At 36.0% G+C, this 27,286-nt stretch overlaps 1 protein-coding gene and 1 pseudogene across 5 annotated transcripts; one reads left to right on the top strand and one right to left on the bottom strand.

Moving 5' to 3' along the window:
* Positions 1–814: 814 nt before the first annotated feature.
* Positions 815–7,605, top strand: LOC147396869 (putative pentatricopeptide repeat-containing protein At3g13770, mitochondrial pseudogene; annotated as a pseudogene). Of its 4 annotated transcripts, none has more exons than XR_015181036.1 (3): positions 815–5,442; positions 6,429–6,487; positions 7,077–7,605. The product of XR_015181036.1 is annotated as a putative pentatricopeptide repeat-containing protein At3g13770, mitochondrial pseudogene, transcript variant X3 (transcript). The 4 variants fall into 4 exon arrangements; XR_015181035.1 differs by having other exon boundaries at positions 7,072–7,605; XR_015181037.1 differs by having other exon boundaries at positions 815–4,224; positions 7,077–7,594.
* A 15,104-nt stretch (positions 7,606–22,709) lies between these two features.
* On the bottom strand, positions 22,710–26,774 carry LOC147396868 (zinc finger CCCH domain-containing protein 30-like). Its single transcript, XM_086452147.1, has 2 exons — positions 26,498–26,774; positions 22,710–25,565 (listed from the first exon to the last, which is right to left on the bottom strand). Exons 1-2 carry the CDS (start codon positions 26,505–26,507, stop codon positions 23,350–23,352), a joined length of 2,226 nt encoding a protein of 741 aa, XP_086308273.1. The 5' UTR covers positions 26,508–26,774; the 3' UTR covers positions 22,710–23,349.
* Positions 26,775–27,286: the final 512 nt, after the last annotated feature.

Genomic DNA, 27,286 nt, shown 5'->3' with positions numbered 1-27,286 from the left:
TCCAGAACCGAACCAAATCAATCAAATTTTTTAATATACAATCCGTACCCGAACCAAATCATGCTCAATCCGAACCAATCCAATCCAAAAGGCTTCAGATTGGTTCGATTCTTGGATTTACCCAATCCAATGTGCACCCCTAGTTTCGACGGCATTGCCCCATCTAGGGGTGCACATTGGATTGGGTAAATCCGAGATCCGAACCAATCCGAAGCTTTTGGATTTGATTGGTTCAGACTAAACACACCCACGGTTCGGGTACGGATCGAAGAAAAAAAAATCCGATTAATTTGGTTCGGTTCCGGATTAGGATATAATAGAACCGAACCAATCCGAAAACCGAACCAATTATATATAAATATATATATATATATATATATATATATATATTATATATATATATATATATATATATAATTATTTAAAAAATAAAAATTTCAATTTTTTATTTCTTTCTTCTTCTTCCTTTTAATTTTTTTATTATCCCAAAGTCCACGTTCAAAAAAAGTCCTACTTGCTTTTAAGGTTTGAAGATTTGAGGAGATAGAATGCTTGGATTGAGGAAGAAGGTATCTATCTTCAATAAGTATGAGAACCGAGAACCGATCCGAACCAATCCGAACCAAGATTGGATTGGATTGGTTCGGTTCTATAGGGTAATTGGATTGATTTGGTTTCAAATTTATAGAACCGATCATGTTTGGTTTGGTTTCAATTTTGCCAAAATCCGAACCAATCCGAACCATGTGCACCCCTAGCCCCATCCGTCTTTCCTATTTTTCAGGGGTATTTAGGGTAATCTGAATATATAGATATTTAACGGCTACTAGCCCCCAACGGTCACCATTGCATGGTTCCTTCTCCTGCCAAAAATTTAAACTATCCCTCAATGGAGATATCCACATCAATAGGCTTCCCAACACCTCCTCTCTCATTCAAACAGACACAAACCAAAGACCCAAAAACCTGGAATTCGATTATTAGATACCACACAAAGCTGAAGAACGATCAAGCTATCCTCAATTCGTATACCCAAATGGAAATTTTAGGCGTACGAGCAGATTCTCTCATTTTGCCGCTCATTCTCAAGGCTTGCACGAGGTTAAAAGCAGTTGAAAGGGGCAAGAAAATCCACTTTGATATTCAGAATACAAATTTAATAGACGACGTTCGAGTTCGAACAGCTCTAATTGATTTCTATTGTAAATGTGGGCTTCTTGACGAAGCACGCAACGTGTTCGAAGAAACGAGTGATAGAGATTTAGTTTCTTGGAATGCCATAATTAATGGGTATGCGAGTGGTTCTCGTTACAATGATGCTATTACATTGTTCTTGAGGATGCAACGAGAGAATCTAGAACCGAGTTCGGTTACTCTTGTCGGTTTGCTCACGGCGTGTGGGGAGTTGTCGGAACTGAGATTAGGACAAGAAATACATTGTTATTGTTTGAGAAGAAGATGGTTTGATTTGAATCCTCACGTGGGTACAGCTCTTATCAGCTTCTATTCAAGGTTTGATGTGAGGTTCTCACGTCTTGTGTTTGATTTGATGGTGATGAGGAATATTGTCAGTTGGAATGCTATGATCTCTGGGTATTTCAAAGTGGGAGATCTCTTTGAGGCCCTGAATCTCTTTTTACATATGTTAATTGATGGGATTAAGCTGAGTTCCATTACCGTATTGGTTGCCGTCCAGTCTTGTGTGGATTCTAGGTCTCTTGAATTAGGAAAGCAAATCCACCAACTTTCTATTAAACTCGGCTTTTCCTCCGATTTGTTCATATTAAATGCTTTAGTTAATATGTATGGTAAGAATGGAAGTTTAGAATCTTCATGTCAACTGTTTGAAACTATCTCAACCAAAGATGTTGCTTTATGGAACACTATGATGTCTTCATATAAAGAATGTGGGTCCCATAACGAAGTATTTGCTTCTTTTCGTAGAATGAGATCAGAACATGTAAGAGAAAATGCGACCACAGTGTCTATTGTTTTATCGGCATGTGCAGGATCTGATAATGGCTTGAGGACAGGTAAAGGTATGCATGCTCATGTAATTAAGAGTGGGTTGGAGATGCAATTTTCAATTGGAAATGCACTGTTGAGCATGTATGCCAATCTGAATTGTGTCGAATCTGCCCAAAAATGTTTTGGTGAGATGAGAAATCAAGATGTTGTGTCATGGAATACTCTGATATTGGCGTTGGCTCGTAACAAGTTGATGTGTCAGGCAAGGGGCTTCTTTGGGATAATGCAACAATCTAACATCAAACCAAACTCTTTCACAATGATTTCTATTCTTGCTTCGTGCGAAAATGAAACATGTTTGAATATTGGCAGATCTATTCATGGTTACGTGATAAAGCATTGCCTCGAATTCAATTCATTATTGTGTACTGCGCTGGCAGATATGTATATGAACTGTGGCGATGAAGCAACTTCTATGAAGCTTTTTGAGAGCTTTCCTGATCGAGATTTGATCTCGTGGAATGCCTTGATTGCTAGTTATGTCGAGAACAACCGACCTCAAGAAGCTATGTTGCTATTCCATCGGATGCTCTCTGAAATTGAGCCCAACTCGATCACAATCTTAAATATTCTGTCATGTTGTGCTCATCTAGCCAATCTACCTCAAAGCCGATGTGTACATGCTTACGCTATTCGAAGGGAGTTTGCATTGGGTTACCATATCTCCATGGGGAATGCAATTGTGACAATGTATGCAAGATGTGGTAGTCTCAAGAATGCTGAAAAGGTCTTTAGAAGCCTATCAAAAAGAGATGTTGTCTCTTGGAATGCGATGATCGCTGCCTATGGTATGCACGGGTTTGGCAAAGAAGCACTCTTTTCCTTCTCGCAAATGCGAGAAGATGGTTTAATCCCAACAAGTGTTACTTTTGTTTCGGTTTTATCCGCTTGTAGTCACGCTAGTTTAATAGATCAAGGATGGCATTATTTCCGTTCTATGACTCAGGATTACAATATAACACCAGAGGTTGTTCACTATGCATGCATGGTTGATCTGCTCGGTCGTGGGGGCCACTTAGATGAAGCTAGAGATTTCATCGATTCGATGCCAATTGAACCAGATGCATCTGTCTGGAGAGCTCTGCTCGGTGCTTGTCGGGTTTACTCCGAAATTAAATTAGCTACATCGGTCTTCAGAAAGCTTGTTGAGTTAGAACCCATGAATGTCGGAAACTACATATTGTTATCTAATATCTATGCTACTTCAGGTCTTTGGGAAGAGGTCAGAAACTTGAGAGCCGAGCTTAAGGAGAAGGGTTTAACGAAGCCTCCTGGAAAAAGTTGGATCATTCTTAGAAGCCAAGTGCATTCGTTTACTGTTGGGGATAGATCGCACCCCCAATCGAACAAAATATACAAAAAATTGAGTTGCTTGATTGGTTCAATCATGGAAACCGGGTATGTCCCGGATCGACGTTGGGTATTGCAAGATGTAAAGGATGAGGAGAAAGATCAGAGGCTCTTCGGTCATAGTGAGAAGCTCGCAATCACATTTGGATTGCTCAACACGAGCGGTGGGGCCCCAATCTTGGTCAATAAGAATCTTAGGGTTTGTGGTGACTGCCACACATTCAGTAAGCATGTCTCTAAGGTCATTGGAACGGAAATAATTCTTAGGGATACAAGCCGTTTTCATCATTTTGTTAATGGTGTTTGCTCATGCAAGGACTATTGGTGAGGCCTAAGGATTACCAAGAAACGTAATTTTTTTTGGTTTCAGAGGGTCAATGCTTCTTTGGGATGCTTGCAAAATGAGGAAAACATAAAAGAAAGTTTAATAAGACGTTAGTAAGAATCGTTTTACTTTATGGAGCTGAATTTTGAGCAATCAAGAAACAATATCTGCCAATTGAGCATAGTAGAGATAAACTAAGGAAATGCAGGAGTAACATCAGTAGGTGATAAACTAAGGAAAAGTCGATTGGGATTATTTGGTCAAGTGTAATGAAGATCGAGTACAACCTCAGTTATGTCAAGTGTAACATAAGTCATGTCTTTAAACATAATTGAATGGAGGAATAAGATCCATTCTACCGACCCCAATTTTTTGGAATAAGGCTTCGAATTCAATGATGATGAAGTGTCAGCACCAATTGTTATTGTTCAAGGTTCCAATGTAGGACTGAGTGGTTATTTCAGAACTAAATGGGGCTTTCTGCTGAAGATAGTATCGTCAAGGGCTGAAAATAGTGATAGGTGATGTATACATCTGAATGGACTGTTGTTTCTTTTATATTTATCAAGAATAATGCTGAAGTGACCTCAAGATTGTACCTCACGTCGCACTTTCCTGATGTGGAAGTGTGTAGGAACCATAGATGCTTTTCACCTTGAGGCCACTCGAGCACGACTCATTTATCAATTATGCCATATCAATTCTGAATATCTTTCTTTCTTTTTTCGTTTTTCTTTTTTTGATATTTATGCAATTTTGTTAATAATCCAGTATTCAGAAAATTTTGAGCTTTGATTTTGATTGAATTTATCATTAAATTATAAAATTATCTTTCTTTTTTATATCATATGTATTTTTTTTTATTGCGGTTGATAATCCCTTTAACATCTCAATAGTTCTTGTACATGTTCGACATACAACATTCTAATCAATAGATGATAGGATCTATCATCAATGTTTATTTTTTACAGTATCAAGTTAGGGTCGGGATCCACATACACATAAACAAACTCACATCTTCACAACTAACATAAGCCGTTAGATCGCGCTTGATCTAACGGCTCAGATCTATTTTTTTTGTTTAAGTGACAAAATTAGTCATTTTTAACTCCTCCCTCCTTTAACTCTAATCTATTTAGTACCACCTCCCTCAACCACTTATAACCCAAAACATATTTCATTATTTCTCTTTTTTTTTTTTTTGATAAGTATAATATATTGATGAAAAGAGGGAAAACAAAGTACAAGGAGGCCGAGGAAGCCTCTAAAAAGCAACAAAAGAAAGGAAAGCTAAAGCATCAATGGTGACATAAGGATTTTCATCTAATAACAAAGTCATCAAAAGTAGTCCTTGTGAACTCTATATTCTGTTTCGACCAGAGATACAATAGGCCCAAGATCTCCACAAAGCTGCCATGAGAGCTTCTCATCTTTGTCTCTTACGAACAAAGAACAAGAAGAAAAAATCCTAAACCGTGAAGAATCTTCACTCTCTCACTCATTTTTACTCTCTCAACCTTCTCACCATCTCATCTCACTCGTTTTCAATCTCCCCCTCGAATTTCGTGTTCAAGCTCTCGAAGATCTGAATGAAGACGAAGAAGCTCCCATTTCCTCTTTCTCATTCGAAGAAGAAAAAACGCAGGCCAAGTTCCCATTTCGTCTCTCTCACTTGAACAAGAAAAAACGCAGGCCAACCCCCTCTCTCGAATCTCACTCTCTCATTCTCATCGAATAAGGTCTGATTTATATCTCTCTTTAAAAAAAAAAAAATTGAAATAAAAAATGATTTTTATATTAAACTGGTTCTTTCTTGTTTGAAATTGTATTTGATGGCATGTTCTCTTTTACTCAAATTGTGGAGTGAATGTCTTCCTCTAACATAGACACAATGTTCTTTCTTGAAAATTCCCGTTTAACATCTCAAGAAGAACAATAAAATGATAAATATTAATTTAAGTATAATCACATGCGAACAATAAAATGATAAATATTAATTTAAGTATAATCACATGCAATGCAAGAGATGGATTTATTTATGTGGTTGGACTAATTGAATGGTTAACAACTATTTTAAGAGAGTCCCAATTATCAATTGATTTGCTTAGTTAGATTGATCCGTGAAGCCTATAGATACCCTATACAGACACATGAGCCCATTGTAATACACACATACATGCAAACACTAAAGGGTATGGATAAGTCTCAAGGATATTACCAATTCATAGAATGAATGATTGGAACGAGGAAGTTATTAAGAATGAAGGGGGTGGGGTGTGGCAGGTGCATTGCACCCATAGATTTGAGATGTAGGAGACAACTTGCATGGGCTATATCTTGCCATGTGAGGATAGGTAATGTGGCTTTGCCAACCGCCCAAATGACCGATTCTTTTGAAATTATTGGTGTCTTATAAGTAAAAGATACTACTACTAAGATAGTGTGTTAGCACATCAATTTTTACTGTCCATTACTAAAAATAAAAATCTTGTATTCAATGAAAATTTACCGCAATTTGTTGATAGGTAACCAAGCACCTGTGTTTACGTTTTTTTAGTGCCCCTATAATGATTTGCAATTGCACTAAGCAGGGACTGTTTGTTTGTTATTTACTTTTTGTTACTTTTATTTCTGTAATAAATGTATATTGGTTCAATCAAATTGAATCAAGTTTTGATTATAGTCAATCAAATTTGACAATTTTTATTTATTTATTTTTACACAGGCAGAATAGTTGGAATCATTTTAATTGCAAGATTGACGAGAAAATGATCAAAGAAACTGGTGAGTGAAATTTCATTATCCATGCTTTATTTCAAGTATTCAGAATCCTTTTAATTCTAATTCTATATGAAGTTATAACTACAATTCTTTTTTTTTATATATACTATTATGAAATCTATTTATAGTTTTAGACTTTTAATCATACTTTCAAAACCTTCAACATCAATTTGTCTATCTAAACAAATTGAGGACACAATTTATTCTTTGGTTATTAATATTCTTCTGAATGGTGGGTCTTTCATTGGATCTTATAATGTGTGGAGCCGATTTCGATTGAATTTTATGACTTTTGTTAGTTTGTGTTTTGAATTTCGAAAAATAGATGAATTATTAATGCACAAGTAATTGGCACTTTGAAGTTTCCTTATTAGGTAGGAATGCAATTTTCTTTTCTTAATGGCGCAAACACATTTGCAATTCACAACCTTGCTCATCTTTTTTTTAATGAGTTCAGTAACTTGGGTGTAAATTTGTTACGTTTTTTTATTATTATTTTGATTGGTAATCTTGTTTTCAATGAGGTCAATAACTTAGTGTTGGTCGATAATCGAACTCATCAATTGTTTGTTTGTGCATGTTGACAGTTCAGACTTCACCAAGACAAAAACATAGGAAATTGCTGTTGTTGCACGTCCTTGATCAATGCTTGCTCTCCGATGAATGACCATTGTTCTTGCATAGCTTACAGCTTTGCACTGCCTTGGCATGTCTCGGCTGTTATTGTTCCATTGTTGACTTATTTTTTGTTAATATACAAGTTGTTTGATCAAAAGAACTTTTTTGTTAAGAAGAAGCCCCATAAAGCAGAGAGCCCTTTATTCTTTCATGAAGTCAGTGTGATTCTTTTGCAGATCATCATGAAATGGGTGACACAACATACCACCTTTTAAGTTTATCCACACAATTCATTTTCAAGTGGTGGATCCATCTACACTGCTAGAACGGAGAAAGAATTACACTGCTAAAATGGAGAAAGAAGGCTCTAATGTCTTAATATGTATCATGTCAGAAACAAGACCTATATTGAATTTGATCCATGTTTACAATATTGGATTCCTCACTTCTTATTTTTCTTATTTTTGTTTTTTCAATTGTGTTGAAGTGGCTAAAGCTTTAAATGCCAAAATAATATGGATTTTGATGGTACCTAATCTATTCCATACAGAGGATTCTCCAGCTATACTAGCTACTATTGCCACATTTTCTATTGGTGCTGTTTTATTAACAGAAAGAATTACGGTCTAACCTTATTGCCTAATATTGAAAGTTCATAACCAATTGATAGAAACTCAGAAAACACTAATACATACAAATAGAATATTGCAGTTTTAAAATAAATAAGAAGTGCGGAACACATAAGGTATGGCTCTAGACAGAAGTCTAAAACTACGAAGCCACATTGGTATTTCTCAAAAGATATCAGTCACTCTAACACCTTAATCCCAATTATTAGGGTCGATAGCATGCCCAAATCATCTCAACAGATTTGCTTATTTTGAATATTTGTTCAACAATACATTTGATGACCATTTTTTCTCAACTAGATTGGTAGATTGAAAGAAGACGTCAAGAAAAACAGACAATCCAACCTAAATTCATTTGATAATTTGATTAAAACAAATAATAAAAATACCCCTTAATTAAATTCTTTTCAAATACTATCACAAAATTTTCAAGCAATACAATTCCACCAACTTCTGGTAGCTCATATGTGGAATGCCAGTCCCAAGTAGATGTCCAAGGAGCTCGACTTCAGTTATCACACTTTGCATGTCACATACCCAAACCCAAACATCAGATCTACTTGGACAAAGTATGGTAGGGCACAAATTACTTGAGTCGTCCCATTCACAAAATATGAGATGGTTCTTTGTTGGAATTCAGCAGATTACAAGGGTTTAAGGATCTATTTTATTTAAGTTGTAGTTTTATCAAAAACTAGAAAATAAAGTATATTCAAATTAATCATTATTATCAATCTACTTCTTAAATGAAGTACGAAAGAGACGAATCAAGAACTTGAGAGCTTGTCAAAGAGGAACCATAATCATACATTCCCAACTCATTGTCTTTGTTACTTCGACATACATTATTCTAGTTATCAAATTTTAAATCATCTATTTTTTTTTTTTTTTTTCATATTATTGCATAGATCTACAATATTGATACAAAGGTCTTCAATCTCTCTTTTTTTTTTTTTTTTTTTTCCATCGATTCTTTTTTTTCCTTCCTTCAAGTCTGTTGATATAGGAGTCTTTGATTCCTCACCCCACAATAATTTTTTCCTAGCTATAAGAAGATTCACATAAAAATACATAAATCAATCCCTTTAGAAATATTCACTTTAAACTACAAGCTCACTTTAAAAAAAACGAGAGTAATGCAATAACCAAATTCAACTTGAAATACAATGATCTTTATATAATGCAATGGCAGGAACTCATAGCAAGTTTTGTATCACAATGCATTTCAGGGTTGAACCAAAACCTCCAATTGTTCATAATGAGAATTGAAGTTGGTAATCTAGCTGGCACCTGCCTAAGTTTTGTTGATAATCTAGTATTGATTGAAGAATTGAAGTTCTACAAAGCTGAAGTAAAGATTTCAACAATAAGGAAAGGTATGGTATTTAAAGTAAAAGCATACACATTGCCAGGATAAATATATACCTCATAAGGAGAACTCCAAATGATGTCAGTTTTTCATCTAAAGATTTGGCAGCCTGAAAACTCAAATCTCACAAAGTAAGTTCTGAAACTTTTTTCGTTGTGTGTGTTTGGTAACACTTCTGAAATCTTAATTGATGTGGTCCACCTTTAAAATTCAGATTTTAGAAGCTTTATTTCCATTTGTTTTGGTTCAGATTTCAGACTCCAGAATAAAAATTCAGAAGTTTTGAACCAATGATAGAGAGATGCTGGATGAAACTTTTGAAATCTGATTTTTTTTTTTAATTTTTAAAATACCCTCATCAAAATCCTAATTTCTATCACTTATCATTTCTTTATACGAACCTTAAAACCCTTATTTTTAACTTTTCTACCTCTCCTTCCTCTACAACTGTGTTGTCAAAGTCTCTTCCCTTTCTTTCGTTTCGTGTTTGAAAATCCTATATTTTTATAGGAACCCTAAAACCCTATATTTTTTAACTAGAAAATGAATGATTATTTATTGTTTAAGTATTACCTTGTTGGAATATAATTTCTCAAGTATGAATTCAAATTGAAAATAATACTTTTGGAGTGTTTGATGTGTTAGAAATCGAAATTAATTTCATTATGCATAACATGTTATGTTTTTCAGCGTACAATTTATTAAAATTATAAAAGGGTATTATAGTCAAAATGGCCATTATGTTTTAAAATCCTATTTGTAACCAAAAGCTTTTAAAAATGATAAACAAACAACTTTTCCAGATTAAGATTTTAGATTTCAAATTCCAGATTTCAAAAAACAGACTTGAGACTTCAGATTTCAGATTTCAGACTCCAGACTTCAAAAGTGTTACCAAACATACCCTTAGTTGTTAAAAGCACTTCATAGCTTCAATGTTCATCCAGACAATCACCAAGCAAAGCATTTAAACCAAAAGATTACTAAAGTTTTTGCTAAGTGTAGTATCATCATCGAAAGCTCACAAGATTTGGGATCAGCTGAGCGGACCATGTTCCTCCATTCAATTCTTACTAGAGCTAAGTCTTCTATTATGTGAAGTGTATTCATAATCGCTTTTACTACTTCAATCTACATTTTAGAAGTCTTAATTTTTCCTTTTATCATTGTACTTCTACCTAATCTTACATTTTCAATAAATGACGACCCAGTATATTTCTACCTTTTCCATCCCTTTATTGATAATCGGCTACTTAACAACAAATAAACCGAGTTTCTCTCCTTTTTGTAACGCAAGCTGTAGACATTCAAATTTGACCAGGCCCTTGACGCAAAATGCCCTAAAAATCGTAAAAATTGGAATGGGCTCCGAGGCCCAAACCTACAAAAATCCAATGAATTTTGTTATTCATTTTTCAATAATTGGCCCAAGGCTTCTTACGTGGCCCACAGACCAAAAGCTTACCCACTCTTTTATATCCCTCAACCCATTCTTATTCTAACCAAACCCAAGCCCACTCAACTCAACCCCCAAACTCATTCTTATTCTAACCAAACCCAAGCCCACTCAACTCAATCCCCAAACCCATTCTTATTCTATGATTACCCAAGCCCATTCAACTCAACTCAAATATATTCCTATTCAATCCAACACATCACCCAAGCCCAATTCTCTACCCAAGCCCAACATCACAACCAATCACCCAACATCATCAAGGTATGACACATGTCATTACCTCATCTCGCCTCCCTCATCAAACCACCAACTCCCATTACCTTTCTCTAAAAAAATTAACTATCCCATTACTTCTCTTAAATATCATCTACCCACACTTCTAACCTACACCTCTCCCCTAACCTATCCTATCCATTCCCTCAAATCAAACACTCACAACCCACACATCCCCCTAACCTACTACCATCACTCCCTATTAACCAACCATCACCCTCCCCTAATCTACCCTCATCATTCCCTACAATCTAAACCTACACCCATCCTCTCAAATCAAACACTCATCATTTTCCATAAACTCATCTCAACCCTTCATTTTTACCTACTTTGACATATGTCATCATCTCCATCACCCTCCCAAAATATCATCAACCACCCCTTTAAATCCTCCATTCTCTTAAACCAAACACCATTTAATCACAACCACCATCTTAAATACCTATCATCTCACCTCACCAAACACTCCACCCAAATAGGTTGGTAGGATCCAAACCATTTGGGTCAAAACTCACCCATTTAACCTTCTTACACAAATACCATTTAATCCCCATCAATTTACACACACCTCTCTTAAATCTCACACCATTCTATTCTTTCCCATCATTTCACCCCATATTACCCCTAAAAATAACTCCCAAATTCTATAAAAATCCTCTCATTCTCAACTCTCAATCCCTAATGAAAAATCTCACATCCAACCCTCAAAAAGATTAAAAAGAAATCACTCTCTCAACTTTTCTCTCTTAACTCATCCTACTACCTCTACTCTCAACCATCAACTCTAAACTCATCATACAACTCTCAACTCTCAACCTTCTCTCAAACAAATTAAGAAAATAAAAAGAAGACTCGTTAAGGGGTACATCTTTGAAGATCAAGATTAGATCAAGTTGGGTTTGAAAAAAGAATACCCCCTCTAACTTCCCTCTTCTACTCACCCCCTTATCTACACTTTGCACACACCACGACGATTTGAACCACCAAAGGGCCCTTTTTTCAATGAAGGTGCCCTTAATGGTTTAAACCAATACCGAAAGCCCCTCATACTTGAGGGTACATATCGGATTTTTCGATTTCTATTGTTTCATTTTCATTTTCAAAAGTTGACCAAATCCGAGGTTACCACCTATGGTGGATGGAGTAGGGTGCCTAACACCTTCCCTACTCCATAAATGAACCCCCTTACCTTGAATCAAAAGTTGGACCAAATAAGTTTTATCCGTACGAGAGTCATCAAAATGTCAAAATGACATAATTTTCAAAAAAATGTGACATCGGGTGACCATTTACACCCACTTTAAATATGAATAGTGGCGACTCCAAAATACCCCAAAGTGGAAGGATATTGCAAAAAGATGAAATTCCCGTGTCCATACAAGCATTGGATTTCAACAAGAAACACAAGACCAGAGGTCCATATTACTAACAAAATGCAATTAGGAGCTAAGATATAATTTAAAATCATAATGATTAGAATCATAGGAGATAATCAAACACTAATACATTTTTTTGATATCATTAAGTTTTCAAACCATGGTCGTTATGTTTGATTGTATTATGATTAAAAAACTTTAATTCATAAAGGGCATTACAAGTGAAAAGACATTATTCACAAATCAAATCGAAAAAAAAAAACCCTACAAACATCCTCAATATACATTGTTTCTAGCAATCAATCTAAGAAAAAGATCTAGAATATCAAATATCGCAAAATCGTATCAAGAACAACTCACGAAACAAGATCCATAGATCAAATACATAGGAATGGAGATAGAACCACTGTGGCTGTTAAAATTGACTTAAGAGAGTGAATGATTCGACAAAAACAAGAGTGGCTACTGGCTGCTGTGAGGGAGGGCACGAGTTCAACATCAGCGTGAAGAAAATGGAACGGTTAGGGCATCGCAGGAAGAAAAAGAAGATGAAATGTATTTTGTTTGAGAGGGGATTTGGGATGCGGGGAGGTATTAACTAATACCGAAACTTTTAAGTCATGAAATAGAGCACGTGCTCTCTTTTAGACAGTTTTAGATCTTGACCGTTGGATCTATCTTTAATCCAACGAACGAGCTGATTTGTGTAGATGTAAGTAGCTTTATGGAACCTGACCCATCAACATATGTTCTGAATTTTATTTAATTTTTTTTTAAAGCTTTTGTGATAGTCAAACCTTTCTTGATGGCAAATAATTTACGCAAAAAATATCCAAGACTTCCTCTAAATGATTTTTAACTTCCTATAATATATCATTCATACATAAGAAAATGTTATGTACCCCAAATGATTGATACATTTATACTAAAATAAATTTCCCGAATAGAACCATAAGAATTAAGAGAAGTAAGATGTGAAGATACAATGAATTTTCCCGAGAAATTTGATTCTTGTCTCTTTGGTTCTATGGATGGATAAAATCATCTCTCAACTGGACCGTTCATCCGCACCATTAACACATATCCCGAGGCAGGCTCGTGACATGGTTTGAGTCGGATTCTATGTAATTAAGGAAGAATCCTCCAAAATTGGGATTCTTCCCTAATAGGTAATTAATTTATTTGTATAAGGGTAAAAATGAGCAATTGTAATTTAACTAGGGTTAAGATTTCTCTTTAGGACTTTTCTATTTAAAGACTACTGTAAAAAGGAGGAGGAAAAAATTGAGAGGAGAATGAGGAAAGGGAGAGGTCATGTAACCATTTGATTCATAGTGGAATGGATCCAAGGGTCGGTGGATGTAAGCATGTTTGTTGAACACGTAAAAAACCCTTGTGTTGTTTATTTTTCTATGTTTTTTCTATTATTTTGAAGGTTTAATAATGAAATCATGATCAAGGCCAATTTATCACAAAAAAAGACCTCTACAATTCGTGTTGTCCATGAGAACGAAACAAGGGACACGACATAGACATGGCAAACAATACACTAACCTAGGGATAAAATGCAAGGAAAAGTAAATTAAAAAGAAAAAAAAGGTCTAGGGCAAGTGAGAGTTTGATGACTCATAGATTAATGCATTCTTAAACATCATTATTGATGTGATGTTGCTCCTTGCAAGAAGACGAAAGGGTAATAGGGTAAATCCCATCAGATCTTATGAATTGTAAGCAATCAATGGAAAAGTGCATCGACCGGGAAAGGCATTAGGATAAAGCTATGGATGACTTCAACAACATGAGGATAAAGAGTTGGGCATTATATTGCAAAGGTGTTGATATCGCTAAAACTAACATGATACTGCCAGACTTATTTAATGGGCTATAGTGCTTGCTCGGGGACTCGTGTACTCTCCGCAAGAAGGATACTTATAAGGAAAACACCGATTCTATCAAGTATTATTTAATATTTACATTAAAAGGTAAATATAGAAAATTTAATTTCACTGCATGACTTGTGCAATAAAGTAAATAACAATAGTAATAAAAGGTAAAAAAGAGTAGCTTGGGGGGCACACATGAATATTTGATGTATATTGAAACTCATATTATTATATAGCAAAACACGAGGTAAAAAGGAGGACATTTGTCCGATTTGATTTATGGGGGACTCACAATTCCCAACAAATCACACTGAGAATTACTTGGGGGCTTAATCATGCCAATCCAATTTGTTAGTTGGGTCGGTTTTACAAATAAGGTTGGGGGACCAACTATAGTACCAAGCGATTATATTGATTGGAGGCTTAGGTGACGCTCATGATAAGAGTCCCACGTGACCCAATTTGTTAATCAAATCAATGTGGTGCAAATATAATTTTGAGTCTAAAGGGGTGCACAAAAGCGAATCCAACCTCATTGTTTGTTGGGTACACAAAAAGGAATCCCGACCTTGTTGTTGGGAACGAAAAAAAGAATCTCAACCTCATTGTTGGTAGGTCGGTGCACAAGGTGGAAATCTAATCCACCGAGTTAAGTGGTATACACGAGGGGATCAATTTAAGTCTGGTCTGTGAGGTAAAATTCTACATGGAGGCTCGATCCGAGTATAATTAATTAGGTAGGACTCGTACATTCTTAAAAAGGTATTATAAGTAGGATTTTAATAAGCAGATGAATTTATTTAAATTTCTAGTTGGAGATTTATGTTATTAGATTTCATGAGGCGTAAGGATTCTGCTTTAAATGCTTTTAATTGGGCTTATGTTAACAAAAAAATGATTATCTTTTGATTTATTTCGTACTATCGAAAGGTAGTTCGGTTCATAAAGGGAACCGAACCCTATTATTTTAGATTGAATGTAATTAAAAAAGGCAAGGTAGCTCGGTTCATTGAAAGAATCAAGCCCTACTCATATGAGGTTGAGTAGGTTCAATAAGGCTAAGATTCGGTTCATTGAGGGAACCAAGTCCTACTCATAGAAAGTTAAGTAGGCTCAAGAATGTTAAAACTTGGTTTATTAAAGGAATTGAGCCCTACTCATATGAGGTTGAGTAGGCTCAAGAATGTTAAGACTCGGTTCATTAAGGGAATTGAGTCATACTTATATGAAGTTAAGCAGGCTCAAGAATCTTAAGTCTCGGTTCATTGAAGGAACCGAACCCTACTCATATGAGGTTGAGTAGGTTCAAGAAGGTTTAAGTCTCGTTCATTAAGGGAACAAAGTCCTACTCATAGAAAGTTGAGTATGTTCAAGAATGTTAATACTTGATGCATTAAGGGAATTGAGTCATATTCATATGAGGTTGAGTAGGCTCAAGAAGGTTAATACTTGGTTCATTGATCCATACTCATATAAGGTTGAGTAGGCTCAAGGAGGGTAAGTCTTGATTCATTAAGGGAATCGAGTCCTACTCATATGAGGTCGAGTAGGTTCAAGAAGGTTAACACTCGGTTCATTGAAGAAACTGAGCTCTACTTATATGAGGCTAAGTAGGTTCAAGAAAGTTAAGTCTTGATTCATTTAGGGAATCGAGCCCTACTCTTGAGGTTGAGTAGGTTCAAGAATGTTGAGGCTTGGGTTATTGATGAAACCAAGCCTTACTCTTAAGGTTGAATAGGTTTAAGAAAGTTTAAGTCTTTAAGTTCTATTCATCGAGATAACTGAAATTTATTCTATTGGTTGAACATGGTTAAAATGGTTAAGTAATGCGGTTCGAGTCAATGAGGGAACATAGCCATATTCTGATGAAATAGCAAAACTAGAATGGATAAGTAAGACAACTTGATTCAAGGAGGAAATTGAACCCTACTCTTGAGGTTGAGTAGGTTCAAGAAGGTTTAAGTTCGGTTCATCGGGGAATCCGACCTATTTATTGGTTGGTTGGTCATACATAAGATGAAATACAACCTCTTTGTTAGTCGGTCGATACTCGACACATAAAAAAAACTATTCCTCCCAAGGAACTAGACCTAACCCCTAGGTTTGTCAATTTACTAGATGGAAAGTCTTGGACCATTTTGGAATCTAAGTCCGACTTATCACATTAGTTGATTCTTTTATCATTTGACAAAGTCTTAGCTCATTCAAGGAGCCAAGCCCGATTTACAAGATAATCAATTTTGTCATTGAGGTGTCGACTTATTATGGGAACTTGACCAAGTGGAAGATCGAAATTTTGCTAAATATGGAAGAAGATAAGCTTAGGAATCATACTAATTCAAAAATCAGGGATGATACTCATTCATGAAGGATTGCCAAAAACTACAAAGTTCTCGAAGGCAAATCTTAGTACATCAATCTCCACCTTCGAAAAAAGACTATGTGGATGGATAAAATCATCTCCCAACTAGACCGTTCATCCACACCATCAACATGTATCCCGAGATAGGCACGTGACATGATTTGAGTATAATTCTATGAAATTAGAGAAAAATCCCAATTTGAAAAGATTCTTTCTTAATAAATAATTAATTTATTTGTATAGGGTAAAAATGGCAATTGTAATTTAACTAGAGTTAGGATTTCTCTTTAGAATTTTTCTATTTAAAGGCCTTGAGGCCACTGTAAAAAGGAGGAGGAAAAACTTGAGAGGAGAAAAAGGAAGGGAGGAGGTCAAGGAGAGATCATTTAACCATTTGATTTATAGTGAAATGGCTCATTGAGCACGTTGACATATGAACGTTTGCCGAACTACATAAAAAACTCTTGTGTTGTTTATTTTTCCATATTTTTACTATTATTTTGAAGGTTTAATAATGAAATCGTGATCGAGGCCAATTTACCACAAAAATGACCTCTAATGTCTCCCTTCTTATATACATATTGTAGACACCCCAATTTGAACGGGCCCATACTCGAAAGGACCCAAAAATAGTGATTTTCTAATAGGATTCGCCAACGGACCTCAGAGGCCCAAATCACTAAAAAGTGACTTTTTGATCGAATTGATGCTCCTAAGACCTCTTAATGGTTTAGGAGGCCCATCAAAGGGACCGGACTCATCCCACGTCATCCCAACCTTCGTCACTCCACACTTATATCCACAAGAATCGATAAATTCTCCAACGGGCCCAAAAGGCCCAAATTGCCAAATACGTGGCATTTTTTATCAAATCGATAACTTCAAGAAAAATACAAAAAAATTAAAAAAATCAAAAAGGTGAGACTTGGGAGACCTACCCTTCATCTATCACCTACCACTCCGCCCCGAAACCCGCAAACACCCTAAGCCCATTCGAAGCCCACAAACCCTCAATCCTTTTTAAAGTCAATTTCCCATCTTAACCCCAACCTAAAATCAATCTCATATTACCTAAATCATATGATGAACCCACCTTCAAAATCCCATTCAAATTAAACCCTATCCAAGCCAAAATGACCTACAACCCTTTAAAAAGCCTAAGCCCAATATGTCCAAAAATCCACAAAACAATAACATTATCCAACCCACAACCCTTACCTACATCAACCAATCACCCTCTCTACATCAAAAGATGACACATGTCATCACCACCCTTCACCTCCTTCATCTAATCACCCACCCCCATCACCATTCTCTAAACAACTCATCTAACCCACCCCACCTCTCTCCTAAATCACATCAACTCATACCCTACCCTAACCTAACCTACCCTCATTCTCTAACCACCAACATCACAACCCATACTCAACATACCCTAACACACCATCACTCTCTAACATCAACAACTACCCACATCACAACCCATATCTACACCAATCATTCTCCTTAAAACACTCTCACAAAATCACTTCAACCCATACCTCCCTCATCATCAACCAACTAACCCACACCCTTCTCTCTAATCAAACAACCACCATCAACCAATCAACCAATCTCATCACCTCATCCTCTCATCACATATGCCACATGGCATCATCCCCTCTCCCCTCCCAAAAATCAATTTAACAACCTCTTACACAACCCATTCTCTAAAATCTACACACCTCACCTCATCAACCAACCTAACACTTCTTCTCTAAACAACCCCCTTACACCCATCAACCATCACTCATCTCATCCCACCAAACACTCTACCCAAATGGATTTGGGTAGGATCCAACCCATTTGGATCTAAACCTCACCCATTTTCACTCATTACACATTTACCCTTCATTCCACTTTAAATTTCACACATTTCACTTCAAATACCCATGCCATTTTCTATTCTCTCAACTCTTCACCCCATTATACCCCCAAACCTCCTCTCAACTCCTATAAATACCCCTCCCCTCCCTCCAAAAAAGGTTACCAAGTATTACCAAGTTTCACCAAGTCTCCCTAAGAAAAAAGCCCACTCTCTCTACTCCTTCTTACTAATCTCTCATAACATATTCTAAAAAAGAAAAGTTTCACTCTCAACTCACCAAGGACCCAAGAGAAGTTAAAGGAAGAAGAAGAAAAGAAGAACTTGAAGCTTCAAGGTGGGTTCAAAGCACCCCTTTTCTCTTTACCCTCTCCCTCTCCCTTTTCTAATACCCCATTTCTACTCTTTTATTTTTATTTTAAATGAGTGGACCCCAAGGTTAAAGGTCCAAAAGAGTCATTTCCATCAATGAAATGACCCTATGATCAAGCCAAAATCAAACCCCTACTTAGAGTACAAATACACACATGGCACACTATTTACCAATTTTCGTTAAAATCAAAATGACCGAATTATTTGAGGTTACCGCCACTTGGCAGGGAGAAAAGGGTACCTAACCCCTTCCCTTTTCTCCAACCGAGCCGCTTACCCGAATCCTAGGTTCGATTAATTCCTTATCCCTCGCGAGTCGCTAATGCCAAAAATATCACTTTTTTGAAAAAATGTACATCGGGTGGCCATTCACACCTACTTATAACTTGAATGGTGGCGACTCCAAATCATCGTAGATGTGGTCGTCGTAATGACGAAAACCACGTATCTATACATATACAATTAAAAGAGAAGTAACTAAATAAACTTTACATGTTTATCTGCTTCATTCCAGTTAAAGGCATCTCTAATCTCTCCATAAACTTTAGCTTCTCTTCAGCATAAGAGTTTCGTCATTGATGAAAAGTCTATTTGATTCTTTTTGTCACCTATTTGTCACAAAATTAATTTTTACTTTTTGGCATAGAAATATGGCACTTATGCTTGATAAGAGAATGATTTTTAGATGTTAATTATTTATTTTTTAGATATATATATATATATATATATATATATATATATAATATATATATATATATATATATCTAGGTATCTCCGTAGATAGCGGGCCAGACCGTGACTAGGCTTTGCCCGACCTGTTCATCTGACACATAACATATCTGACAAGACTAATCCAAGGTTCTGTGCACCAACCCACACAGTACACACAACTTTTTTATTCGAGGGGCGGGAAGAGACTCGAAGTCACGACCTAAGTATAAGGCTGATAAATTTCAGATTAATTGAAAATCTAGATCAATTGTTCTCTGGTGTAAGTTTCTTATTAAATAGAGAATGTGGTTAATATAACTACTCTAACTACAATGTTAAAATGATTCGGTGTATCCCCATACACCATAATACACTACGACATAATACAATACTCTAATAAACCTAACCCGCTGTTTTATTTTTTTGGATATTTTTATTTCTATATGTTGATTTCATTTTGCTATTTCAAAATGAAATATTTCTTATACTTTCTAATGATTGTCTATATATTGTATATTTAGAGTTTGGATCATTTCATGCATTTTGTTTGTTATGTAACATAATTTTTTTTATATTATCATTATGAACTTACTCATAACTTGCTTAAATGTTTTAAGCGAATTGAACTAGCGAACCTAGAAACAAACTCTATTCCAATTCCTACAATAATGGGGCTTTGGCCTAGTGTGGCCACTCGTGGACCAGGTTTGGAATTTGGATCGTATAATTTTTTTTTTTCTTTTTATTTTTTTATTTTTTTTATTATAATTATTATTTATGGATAGGTTTGGATAGTGTTGCTAGGCTCGTATGGTAATTGACCAGTCCAAGTTAGGCCTCATTCATATATTAGGATGGCCCAACTACATTTATATAAGTAGGGTAGGCGACAGAGATCGTGTCGGTACTGGATCAATACCAATCCAAATTTTTTACTATATGATCCAGATCAGATTAATAAATTTTAGAACCAATCCGATCTGCCTAAATGTTAACTCAATCCAAAATCGATCTGATCCGATTAAATGCAATTTTCATGTATGATTTTGTAATTTATGTTAATCAAGTTTAATTTTATGTATAGGTCCACCAAAAGAACCCCCCATTAGTGAGAGATTGAATGAGAACCATGGTTTTAAAACTCGTCCGAGACATATCACTAGAGTTAACTCGATATCGGAGCTAAACTAGACCAACTCACAAGTTACTTTTTTGACCGAGATTTAATACCTTGCGTTGAATTTTTTGATTTTTTGAATGAGACATCTCAAACGTATTAAAAAACTCGTCCGAGACAACTCAGTATCGGGCCTGGATGAGACACGAAACCAAGTTTTAAAACCATGATGAGAACTGAGAAGAGAGAGTATATAATATGTATGAGAATTTTTTTTTTTTTTTTTTAAATGTATAATTAAATTCGGTTCAGATTTTTATTGGATTGGGTTGGAGTTAATCTGAAACTGATACAAAATTTTTATTGGATTTGAAATTTTGATCTGAAAACCCAAACTTTAGATTCGAAACCTATTTTTTCTGATCAGAACGAATTGTTTCGACTCGGTCCAACCCGATCATCAGATGGGCTGGGCTTGGACTAGGATTTTGAATGTCGAAATAGCATCAGAAGTTCAGATCATTTACATAGAGCGACGCATCGACAGACCAATAAACAAACCAGGTTAATTTATTCTAATCCAACCTAAAAAAACAAACAACTTAAGTCAAACCCTTGGAATGGATCCAAACTTCTTGATCAAGAAAACATATATATAAACGAAGGACAACGTAATTGAGGGGGGGGGGATTAGTTGAATTCTGAGTCAACCTATCAATAAAGAAAAAGTGGGAACCGATTAATCTCTTTAAAATCTAACCTAATTTAGTTTATTAACTACAACAAATAACATGACATAGACCAAGCAATATCTCTCTCTAAATCCAAGTGGGCCAATATCTCTAATCCTCATTTTTAAGCATCTAATCAAGATCTCTCATCCCAGTATTTTCCATAATAAAACAAAACCAAACTTTAGTAACACTGAGCAAGTACCATTTAAATCATATATTTTATTTTTAAATTTTTTTGGAAGAATGAATCAAATTAAAACTTGATTCAAGATCAATGAAAATTTTGACGTAACAACTTGAGTTGAAGATTTCAAATTACAAGAACCATCTTTGATCTATTTTCATCACACAATCAAAAAAAAAAAAAAATCAAAATACATCTTGAGAATGCTTGAAAAAAATCCTTGAAAGAAGGCTTTGAAACTTTAACGAAAATGGTGAATTCGAATGCCCTGATGATAAAAAATGTGGGGAGTGAAATTCAGGGACTGATTGTAAAGAATTATTTTTATTAAATGTATTATTAAGAAAAGCATTAAAATTTAGGGACTAATTAGAAAAGAATGGGAGCTGATCCATGTAACTAGCTTTTCTTATAACGCTTTTTGACAATTACAAGTGTCACGTCAAGAAGAAGAAAAAAAAAAAAAAGACCCACCGATAAAAATTGATTGAAAATTGGAGATTTAATGACCGTTCATCTTCCAAATGTTGGATCTTCTAGAAAAAAAAAACATTTTTTTCAATTTTTTTATTTCTTAAATCAAATCTAATACTTTTAACAGTAGAGGGATGTTTCATTTGTTCAATTATACACAAATAATGATCTAAATAAATTACAGTTCCAATTAAAAGACATCCCACTAGTCAATATTGGATGGAAACCAGCCCACCCTAAATTTTTGGGATAAGTTTCCAAGACAATAATTCTCTGTGTCTATTAATTCGACATAAAAATGTGGTCATATTCATGCACGGCACAATCAATCACTGTACCAGGTATCCCATTAAGAAAACACTGGGACCAGATAATTCTGACTAAGAATAATTATTAGAAATCTGATACCCAAACATATCTATCCTTCCTATATGAAAAGTAAGATCCACATCTCTTTTACCTAATCAAGAAGAAAATAAAATCACCCCAAAATCAGATTTGATTTTCTCTCTCTCTCTCTCTATAGAAAGGATTGAACGAATCCAAATAAACATCCATTCCACCACCCCTATCCAAATTCCACCTCACATGTCACAATCTCTCCACTATTTGGACCCACCACCAGTATGGTAGTATTCCCACTCACTTTCTTAAAACCCACGAATCAAAATCAGATTCCAATAAGATAGAGAAAAACTATTAGAGTTATAGGGACAGAAATAAATAGAAACAAACAAATAAAAAAGCACACCAAAACAAACAAATACGGAGAGAGAGAGAGAGAAGAGAAACAGAGAAAAATATAATAACAATAACAATAATACTAATAATATAATAATAAACTTTGATTCAATTTTAAGCTTTAATTCAAATGTTACATCACCAAGTGACCATATTTGGCCATTCAACAGTTCTTTTTCAAATGGGACATGTCAGCGATGTTCGGTGTTTCCAAGCAGACTTGCTCATAACATAGAAAAAGCCCTCCTTGGCAGGATTTTTTTTTTTTTTTAACCCAAGTTACTGATTTACCAGAAGATAATAATAAATTAAAGATGAAAACATAGAGCTTTTGTTTCATTTCCAATCAAAATGAAACAATTGAACTCTTTTTTTTTTTTAAAGGAACAAAAAAAAAACTGATAAAATAGAGATCTGTAATCCAAAATGTTGGGAGAAAATTACCTACCAAGGGCTTGGGTCTTAGAAATTTCACCCAGAGAGGCTTCTCCATTTTTCTGACTTCTTTTGTAATAATAAATGGTGGTGAAAATGAATTTCTTGTCCTTTTTCTACTCTTTCCCCCCCCCTTCTTCCACTCTGTTACTGTTACCTTTCTTCACCTTCACAGCTTCTCACCAACAAACCCAAAAATACAACATTATTTATTAAATCCCCATTTTTTTTTCACTACTATCAGAGCTTGATAGCAGTTTTAATTTACTATGCAACAAGTTGATCAAGCTGCATCTGCTCAATCCAAGCTCCCAAAACAGAATGATCACCCGACTCAACCTGAGGGTTCGAATTTGAACCATCACCCGATGATGATGCATCAGCAGATGTTGGCATTGGCCTCTTCTCTTTGATCTCAGGCGGTGATTCCTTTACCAATGATTGAACCCATGATAAGTCAGGTTCCTCCACATTGTTCCCTAGCTCGAACGAGGATGATCTTCGCAGACCGCCCAATTCGTCCCCTTGAACAGCCCAATCTAATTTCCCACTTGGGGATCCCCATTTCGACCAAGAATTTACGGGAGAGCCTACAATTCCAGCAGTGTTGGATCCAAGATCACGTGAGCTGAGACTGCGTAATTGCTGATGGTGCTGTGTCTCGCGTTGAGCAAAGGCTGACATGCGTGAGCTCATTGGGGAGATAGGTTCCACATTTTGTGGTGACATTCTTCCTGGAGACGATAAACCAAATGATGCCTGCAAGCGAGGGTGGTCAACATTTTTGGGAGAGAACATGTTAGTGTTGATTGGTGATAACATGCTCTGCTGTTGTTGGAATTGATTTATGACAGCAGATTTGTGTGATGGCGAGAATACAGAGGCGGCCTGATCTGAATAACGAGGAGACGGAGAGATTTCCGAGGTAAAGAGATCTTCAAGATTTGATGGAGTTAGGGTTTTTGATCGAACAGGGCGGTTCATGGACGAGGAACCGAGATGTGGCTGCGAGAAGCAGGCCAAATCATTGAGGAGCTGTTGTTGCTGTACTTCGAAATCCATGTTGTAGTCATCAGATGGAATGTCTCTAGCATTGAAGGACGATCTCAAGCGACTCGACTGAAAATTGCTTCCCGGTAAATGCAAGGTTGGAACATTGGGTTGTGGCCAAGCCAAGGACGAGTGTGAAATACTATTGGCTGATGGAGACATGGGTGGTGTGAATGGCGAAGGTGACATGACAGATACTGAAGAAGGAGAGCCGGGTAAGAGACTCATGGCTGCCGCCATCTCCATTACAGTAGCAGACGAGGCAGTTGAACGGGGAGAGGGAACAGCGGAACCGGTAGAAACAAAGAGGGGACGAAGCTCTTCAGACGTGTGAGCAAAGAAGCAAACTCTACGCATGCAACTCGTACCATCCTTGCATAGACGCGTTCGGTACTGTGCTGGATGCAGCCAGCACTCAAAAACCCCGTGTGCATACTCACACATGTCACCACGCCTGCATGCCCCCTTACGAAAATCAGGGCACGGCACACAGCTGTAGTGAAACTTCCTCGGGTCCCTTCTCCGAGCGTTCTCACCTGGGTGAACAAAGGGGCACTCAGTCCAATCATGGGAATATGCCCGAGAACAAGGTCGGACCTTGAATGAGAACATTCGGAACTCATCAGTAGAAAATATGCTGTTCTTGATGTCAGGAAGAGACGGGTCAATAGGGTACTCTCTCTTCTCTGAGACAGAAGATGTAGGAAGACCATTTAACTTCATCATCATTGGAGAAGATGTTGAATCTGACTCAGACGATGGAGACCCATTCTCGGACGATGATGAGAGAGGTGGGGAATGGGAATAAGATGTAGCAGTGGAGATTCGAAGATTAGTCTCATCGGTCGGGCCATCAGAGCCATTGCTGGTAAGAAGTTCTTCTAAGGAAATTTTTAGGTTTGGGTGCTTTGGAGGAACAACAATTACATCGGCGGCTCGACGACCAATAGCATCTATGGAATTCAAGTCAGCACCAGCAAGTAAAAGCAACTTGACAACATCAATGGCATTTACAGATCCACCTGATGCAGCACAATGGAGGGCAGTGCTCCTATCCGAGCCACAACAACGATTTACATCAGCTTGAGATATAGAGAGTATGAACTTCAGGACATCAATACTACCATACGTCGCCGCAACCATCAAGGGGGTTCGGTGCTCCAGGACAATCTGTTTAGACCCCTTTTGACGACCATACCAGAATCCAATCTCATCAATAGCTGAAGGATCGTCCTCCATTGATTGCTTGAACCCATTGAGGTCATTGTTGGCAGCAAGTTCAAGCAAGCTAGAGAAAGAATCATTGGTTTCGACAGTTAGGTGATTCATTTCTTTGGTGTTAGTTTTTCTTTCTTCCGATGGAGAGGTAGATGGAAATATAAATTTTAACTTCTCCGGAGATCCGCACATTCTTCGATTAGCTGGAAATCCACCTGAAAGAAGACATTTTTAATAAGAATTTGTAAAACAAAAAATACAAATAGAGAAGGGGAAACCGGAAAACAACATCGAAGTATATTGCCTGAAAACTGTTTCAAACATGCCGGAAAAGAAACTTGTTTAGGGCAAAGAAATGAAGTAAATAAACCAAATAGCTGTAATGAACACATCAAACCTTGGGGATATATAAAAGCGATCATGTTTGGTAAGAAAATCTCTATATGGTAAGAAATCTAGACAAAATCTGAAAAAAAATTAGTCTTCAATTCTCACAAAATCTGTAAATAAGCGAAAATGACAAACGTCGCAAAAACGCCTTGAATATAAGATCTTGTGAGATTGCTTGAGAAAACTTCTAGTAAGAACATGAGCACTAGAAAATATATTAAATAGGCCAAAACAGCTACTAGAAGAAACGAAGAGCACAAAAAAATTGCAGAAAGATTAAGTACCAAATCCCAAATTCTGACACTTGCACACATAAGAACATCAAAGATCAATATCCTCGGCAAATTACAGAAACAAAACTATACAACACAAGAAATTACCTAATATTGTCTGTAAAACTCTATGGAGAACCACAGAAGGTATTAAAATATCTCAAATTTAATCTGGTAAAGGAAAGTATAATTTAAAAACTGGAGATTTAAAGCATCCAAACATTAAGATAGCATTAAACAAGCAGATTCAAAGAAAATAGACTAAATTTCTAGAAACTGAACAGTCGATTAGCAAAACACGATCAACAATCAGAAGAAACGATCATCAAATCTCTGGAATCTCAAGTTTAAAAAAAATCAAGAAACCTAACGATAACGAAACACAACTTATCCAAAGTTCCAAATCTGCAAAGCCGTACTCAAATCTGAAGATAAATAACACTAATTTCAGCAAGAAACGATTGGATTCAAACAAAAAAACTTACAGATTTCCATAATCGGATGAGAAAATCATCTAAGAAGACGACGATTAAGCTTTACGGATCTGTACAGAAACATCACGAAAACTTCACCGATCTGGAATGTGTAATTAGAAAAACGCCTAAAAATTCAGACGAAGATAACGAGGAAATCGTGAAGAGAAACGGAAGAAAAAGAAAGAGAGTTACTGTCTGCGTTTTCAACTCAAACTCACAGAAAGACTTTGTTGAAAAACTCGCCGATGCATTCGAGAAAGAGAAGAGAGAGAGAGAGAGAGAAAAAAAAGCACTTTCTCGACCGTCTCCAAAATCCAAATACAAATGAAATGAAATGAAATGAAGGTGAAAAAAAAGGCGGATAAATTTGAATGAATGAGTGGATTTTTATTTACCCCCTTTTGTTAGATAAATAATAAATATAATAATTCATCCCCACCTACAAATAAAAAATTGGACCTACTTTACTTCACCACTGACTTTCACATAAATAATTTTATTTTATTTTTATTATTATTATTATTTTGCTAAGTAAGAAAATAATTAATATAGGTGAAGATGGGTTCAATGGAATTTGAATTTAGGTCATGGGATCAACTCTCCTTTAGCTTATATCTCTTAAATAAGGTCCTATACTCATTAATACGTTATTGAGTTAAATTTTTTTTCTATTTTTATTTTTATTTTAGACGAATAAATATATTTTCAATGAGATCAACAAAAGAGAGATCAGGACTTCCCTCTAAAAAGGAAAAGGTCTTGATTTAAAATTTCGTCGTTGGTCACCCATAAGGACTT

This window comes from Akebia trifoliata, chromosome 8 (assembly GCF_017979445.1).
Source record: "Akebia trifoliata isolate Shusen 1 chromosome 8, ASM1797944v1, whole genome shotgun sequence".
NCBI lineage: Eukaryota > Viridiplantae > Streptophyta > Magnoliopsida > Ranunculales > Lardizabalaceae > Akebia > Akebia trifoliata.
Note: the sequence above shows the minus strand (reverse complement) of the source record. Positions and strands in the feature narration are given on the sequence as shown.